The sequence below is a fragment of the Engystomops pustulosus genome, chromosome 7, assembly GCF_040894005.1.
Source record: "Engystomops pustulosus chromosome 7, aEngPut4.maternal, whole genome shotgun sequence".
Taxonomy (NCBI): domain Eukaryota; kingdom Metazoa; phylum Chordata; class Amphibia; order Anura; family Leptodactylidae; genus Engystomops; species Engystomops pustulosus.
Genome location: NC_092417.1, coordinates 167,347,595 through 167,354,197, shown reverse-complemented (window position 1 = coordinate 167,354,197; position 6,603 = coordinate 167,347,595). Strand labels below are relative to the sequence as shown.

The window sequence follows — 6,603 nt, the reverse complement described above, 5'->3', positions numbered from 1 at the left end:
GTGCACCTAGACATGTGAGTATAAGACCCCCGACTCCTATATTGGGTAACTGCTACATAGACATGTGTGTATAAGACCCCTGACTCCTATATTGGGTAACTGCTACATAGACATGTGTGTATAAGACCCCCGACTCCTATATTGGGTAACTGCTACATAGACATGTGAGTATAAGACCCCCTCTCCTATTGCTATACATGAGATGTTAGTAATGTAATGTATCTACATGACACAATGTATAACATATAGGACGGCTGCGGGATATGACCCTCCACATACTGAAAATACCAAATGATCAAAGACAAAGGAAAAATTCAGGTGAATCTTTTCTTTTATTCAATGTATCCCACGGGGGATGTAAGATAAAGTGTTACATGAACGCCGCAGATCGCATACCGGCGTACAATACAAGATACATAGATACATAGATATATAGATATATATATAATGCCCTTATAGAATCTGGTAAAAAAATAACTTCTGCTTTGGACAATACAAACACATAATAAACAGTAGCATTAAATATCCTCTTCATAGAAAACATTGCACGTCACAGGTTCAAGTTCAAGTATTAAGGTCCAGTTCACGAGGAACTGGGGAAACGTTCATCTCCATAAGGTCCATTAGTTCTGCAATGATGCAGGAGCGTAGACTGTAACAGGTCCATTGGCAGTGAGAGAACTTGGGGGAGTGGAGCGAGACCACCCATGTGTCTCCCCTTGTCCGTCAGAAGTCAGAGATGTTAGGACTGGTCAGTCCCATGCTGAGGTCAGGTAATTCAGCTACTGAAGCCGACAGACTCCAGGTGGAAGGTCCATTGTCATATGTTCTACTGCACCTGGACCAGCATTGGAGACCCAACATGGGTCCTAAAGTCCTACAACGTGTCCAGTGCACCCACTCCCAGTTTTGTAGTGGTCCTTCAGTGCTCACATTCAGATAAGTCCTTGACAAGTGCAAAATGATGCGTTCCATCTTGGCCCAGAGAAGTCCACAGTCTTCAAGACATAGAAGATGTCTCACCAAGCATCTGAAGACCATTCTCCGACTACTGGTCGTGCTGTAATACTTCCACCAGTATACGCCATTGGTTCCTCCTTGTACCCTCTTCTGTACCCTCACCGGGCTGGGTATGAGGAATTCTGAGCGTCCTCCAGAATTAGGGGACCTTTACCCATCACCATATGCTACATCTCTACTCAACGTGTCCATGGTTTAAGTCCTCAGCAAGGTTTGCCACATTTTGCCCTTGGTCTTGGTCAGTCCACTCTGTGAGGATCTTCTCTGGAGGAAGCTGCGGAGCTGCTGGGCACCTGAGCCGCTTCTGTTCACCCACTGTGGTCTGTATGTGCCCGCAACAAAGGGCATCAGGAGCCTCCTCTCGGGAACGGACCTTCTCCTACGCTTGCCATAGCCCTGAGAGCTGATTTTCCTGGCCGGGGCTGTGATGTCCTTGTCTTTGTCGGTGTACTGGTAGATTTGGTTGGCCAAGTTGTGCACTATGCAGGTGCCAAATTTGCAACCTCTAGACACTGGGGGGTAGTTCCCGAAGCTGTGCCTGTATCTCTTCACTCGGATATGGGCACCATTGCTGCAAGAAGATGCAAAGACAAACGTTAGACACTTGATCATCAATTTTTAACCCTGTACCGCCCATTACTCCCTGCTATTCCATGCCAGTCACATCATAATAACTAATACCCACAGTCTAATAAGTATCTGCACACTACAACCCACCCCCCACTCTGTTATTCCAGGAGCCGCGCTCAGCAAAAGCCAACACAACCCTTGCACTGAGATTGAGAAACCTATTAAACACACACACGTACAGCCCCATATGCATGGATGGATGTAGCAGAGCCCAGCGTGTCGCTTTGCATTTAGTTTTTACACTTGTGCCAGATGACAAAGCCATCTCTACTACACAGACGGATAGGTATGATCCCTTACCTGCTCTGGGGCAGATGAGAATCCTTAGTATCTTCTGGCTTGATGAAAGAAAGTGTTGCGGTTGCGTCAGGACTTTGGACAGGTGTCTGCAGATCCCTCCTGACTCGAGACACCTCAAGAAACTTCCATCTACAAGAGGCAAAGTAAACAGGATTAGTCAGTGACAAGTCGCTGAGCGGTAACTATGACTATTAGACATTACTTGTCGCTTGATGTGAACTTACTTTTTTCTGTCTCCTCGGACGCCTTCCATCCTTCCCGCGACGGAGCCGAGGAAGCTGAGATAAGTTATGTGAAAGAAGACGACGTAAGCCAAGTCCATGCTGGACGGATTCCTAGCGGAGAAATGGAAAACAGTGTCAGGAATGTGACTATAAACACCGCGCTGTCCTCATACTCGTCTCTTACTGTGTACATTGTATTATCTGCTGAACAAATAGTAAAAATGCTACAATGCCGCCAAAATCTACATCCCCCACCACCACCACCACCTCCCCCTGTTCCTGGCATGGCTTGTAATAACAAGTGCACTCTCTCTATATTAAGTGCACTCTATAACTAGTCACCCAGGTGCACAGGAGACCCCAAAATAACTGCACCCCCTGATAGAATCTTGGGATAATTGCAGTGATACATTGTTGCAGAGCAATAGAATTTGGCAGAACCTACCTGCAGGGAGGGAGGAGAGAGTAATCCACAGTAAGGAGCGAGGATAATCCACAGTCTGGGCTCGTGTTGCCTGTTGCTGGTTCTCTGCCCTCTGTCTGTCCTGGGCTGCTCGCCTCCTTTTATATAGGCAGCTCCAGGGGGCGGGGCCTCAGTGACTGCTGCATCTACTGTATACATGACAATAGGGGACTCCAATCAGATTATTGGAAATGAGCAATTGCCATTTTTTTTACCTAATAAGGAAAGTTTGCTGGGATTTAGATAAATAATATGGGGAGGTGTGAAGGTGGGGGACATTATACTAATTAGTAGTAATTATATGTACAGGGTGATATTTAGGGAGGGGGGGGGGTATGTACAGGACTGGGGAGGTGATGTACAGGATGATTTAGTGAGGTACAACAGGAGGGGGGTAGATATTAGAGATATAGATAGATGATAGATATTATGTAAATGATAGAAAGATAAATATATGAGATATATAAATACATAGTTACATACATATACAGACAGATATTAGACAGGTATACATGAGATAGTTACACACATGCATAGACATACAGAAGAAGGAAGGAAAGAGAGAAAGAAAGAGAGAAAGAAAGAAGGTAAATGTAGACCACAGATAGATAGAATGATAAATAGTAGATGAATTGATATGAAATAGATGGACACCTAGATAGTTACATATACATCAGAACAAAGAGCAAAACTATAGGAGATATATAGATGTCTATCCATCTGTTTCTGTATATTTATCATCACCTCATATCTCTTTATATATATACTTTCTTTTACTTAATTTGTAATCATTTGTTTCATTTTTTTATGTATCTATTGTCTGTTTTCCTATATATATCATATGTATCTATGATTATGGATCGATCTATCTCCTATCTATCTCATATCCATCTATCTTATATCTATCTAATATCCATCTATCTATCTCTCTATCTACCCATCTCATATCTCTCTATCTATCTATCTCATATCTATCTATCTATCTTATATCTATCTCATATCCATCTATCTTATATCTATCTCATATCCATCTATCTTATATCTATCTATCTATCTATCTATCTACCCATCTCATATCTATCTACCCATCTCATATCTACCCCATCTATTCCTACTTTCTGTAGCTTGGTTTCTGGTGACAGCCCAGTACACTAGGACCCAGTGATCTGGAAGGATTAGGATCGGGTTCAGTGTGGATACATTGGGAGATGCCAGGCTGCTGAATCACAGGGCACAGTATCTGCCCCAAGGGCATTAACTGACATATAAGTAAATGGGGTAAAGGCTAAATAGGAGGATCAGAAGGGCTTTTCCATGGAATAAATTCCTAGAATTGGAGTCAGTATAATGACAGGGATAAAGGGAATGTTCTATACCTCCGCTAATAAACACAGATAATATGAAGGGATGTTATCACATATTGTTACATAGTGCGCCCACTTCATGATTTACATGTTCTGCACATATTCTTTCTAAAAATGTTAAAACTTACTAAACTAAAGGTAGCTTTAGTTTAAACTTACTAAAATGAAACATTTATCAATCTGAGCCCAACGGCACTCTATCCAAAACCATATCCCACCCCTCTCCCACTGTCCTCATCGTGTATCCATCTCTCTATTTACCTCTCCTCCACCCTCTATTCCACAGGGTTTTCTACACCTAGCTGTAGTCGGGCGCTGTCTGTAGAGCTTGTGCTGCTCTTTGTAGCTGTAGTCGCCGCTGTTCTACACACTCCTTATCTTCATATCGATGATTGATAGCGATTAGAGTGGAGGATTGTTAAAGATTAGTGGTAAATTATACCATTGTGACATTTACTATAGCCAATAACACAGGAGAGAGCAGATGTCTCCTACCACACAGCATCTATGCGCTCTTAAAGGAGAGGGGGTGATATTCATTAACCATTTCCTTGCATGCACATTCATGGAAATCACAGCTTAGACCCCCCTGGAGAATGATGGAGGCACTGCATATAATGACTGGGACACATAGTCCTCTGCTCTGGATCTTGTGGTTGGGGCACATCTCCAGGCTCTCTGCCCCCTTGCCCCAGACTCTTGGATAAGGCAGGGCAGGGTGGCTGTGGGAACACACCTTGGATGCTGGATGTAGCTGCAGGTTGGGCATCACTGGACACTTTCCAGCTGTAATTGCTATTAATTATCAGCTCACATGACAGAAGGCAGCTTGGTGGGTGGGGGCAGCATGTCTCATACACAGTCTCCAGGTCTAGTGCCTTGATCACACAGTATAATTGCATTATACAATGGGGGAAATCTACCTGTGCAGCATATATTTGCTCATGGGTTGCTAGGTGCACCCTGTGTGCAGAGGGTGTGGAGGGGCTCAGGTGTGCTCCTCCTCTGGACTCTTTGCCCCATATTTGGGCTCCTTCTTTTATTAATTAGCAGCAATAACAGGAAATGCCGCACATAAGACTCATCCTGGGATCAGTCACCAGCAACTCCTCTCCATATAAGGCACCGGAGCCGCATCCATCACGTCCCTCACGTCCAGCACACACCGGGAGCAGGTGACTGAGGACACCCCCTGCTGGATCAGCGTCTGCTGCACCCTGCACGGAGCATCCACCGGAGACCAAATGTAGCATCATGACAGCAGCAATGATTCAGCTCCTCTACAAGCTGCTCCTCCCAAATATATTTGTTACCTGTCCCCTCCAGACATCACACCTGTATCCACCATACATCTCACCTGTCCCCTCCGGACATCACACCTGTATCCTCAATATATCACACCTGTGACAACTGCAATGATTTAGCTTTACACATACAACCCCTCCCCATACATACTACGTGCCAACACTATAGTGTACAACTCACCTGTATCCATACACATGTATCCATCATGCATGCTACCAGTCCCCTCCATACATCCCACTGTACAAACCATACACCTTACCTGTAGCTTCTACATATAATGCCCCTGCTCCTGTCCTCACTATACTGTACATCACACCTGTGCCCTGCATACATCTCACCTGTATTCTTCCAGTCACATTAGTATTCTCCATACATGTCACCTATACTCACCATATAGTTCACCTGTTTCCTCCACTCACATCACCTGAGACCTCTATGCATATCACCTATTTCATTCATATAGCTCACCTGTATTTAGCTTACATGCCACCTACCCCCCTTATGTGTCACAGTCCCTCCATACATCTCACCTGTCCACTTCTTGCATCTCACCTGTTGTCATAATACAACTCACTTGTCCCCTTAATGTATTTTTTCTATCCTCTCTATACATCTCACCTGTCCCATCTACAAATCTCACCAGTAACTCCCATACATTTCACCAGTTTCCACTATTTATCTCCCCTGTCCCCTCCATACCTCTCGCCTGTCCCCTCCATACCTCTGACCTGTCCCTTCCATACCTCTCACCTGTCCCTTCCATACCTCTCGCCTGTCCCTTCCATACCTCTCGCCTGTCCCCTCCATACCTCTCGCCTGTCCCCTCCATACCTCTCGCCTGTCCCCTCCATACCTCTCGCCTGTCCCCTCCATACCTCTCGCCTGTCCCTTCCATACCTCTCGCCTGTCCCTTCCATACCTCTCGCCTGTCCCCTCCATACCTCTCGCCTGTCCCCTCCATACCTCTCGCCTGTCCCCTCCATACCTCTCGCCTGTCCCCTCCATACCTCTCGCCTGTCCCCTCCATACCTCTCGCCTGTCCCCTCCATACCTCTCGCCTGTCCCCTCCATACCTCTCACCTGTCCCTTCCATACCTCTCACCTGTCCCTTCCATACCTCTCGCCTGTCCCTTCCATACCTCTCGCCTGTCCCCTCCATACCTCTCACCTGTCCCTTCCATACCTCTCACCTGTCCCTTCCATACCTCTCGCCTGTCCCCTCCATACCTCTCGCCTGTCCCCTCCATACCTCTCGCCTGTCCCCTCCATACCTCTCGCCTGTCCCCTCCATACCTCT

General features: G+C 45.8%; 1 protein-coding gene across 1 annotated transcript; it reads right to left on the bottom strand.

Annotated features, from left to right (window-relative positions):
• Window positions 1–313: 313 nt before the first annotated feature.
• ADM (adrenomedullin) lies at window positions 314–2,749 on the bottom strand. Its single transcript, XM_072118842.1, has 4 exons — window positions 2,620–2,749; window positions 2,175–2,285; window positions 1,951–2,079; window positions 314–1,591 (listed from the first exon to the last, which is right to left on the bottom strand). Exons 2-4 carry the CDS (start codon window positions 2,270–2,272, stop codon window positions 1,216–1,218), a joined length of 603 nt encoding a protein of 200 aa, XP_071974943.1. The 5' UTR covers window positions 2,273–2,285; window positions 2,620–2,749; the 3' UTR covers window positions 314–1,215.
• Window positions 2,750–6,603: the final 3,854 nt, after the last annotated feature.

Coding starts and splice junctions, on each gene's coding strand:
- ADM (XM_072118842.1), bottom strand. CDS start 2,272: ATGGACTTGGCTTACGTCGTCTTCTTTCACATAACTTATCTCAGCTTC. Junction 2,080..2,174: donor GTCCGAGGAGACAGAAAAAA/GTAAGTTCACAT, acceptor TGCCTCTTGTAG/ATGGAAGTTTCTTGAGGTGT. Junction 1,592..1,950: donor TCTCATCTGCCCCAGAGCAG/GTAAGGGATCAT, acceptor ATCTTCTTGCAG/CAATGGTGCCCATATCCGAG.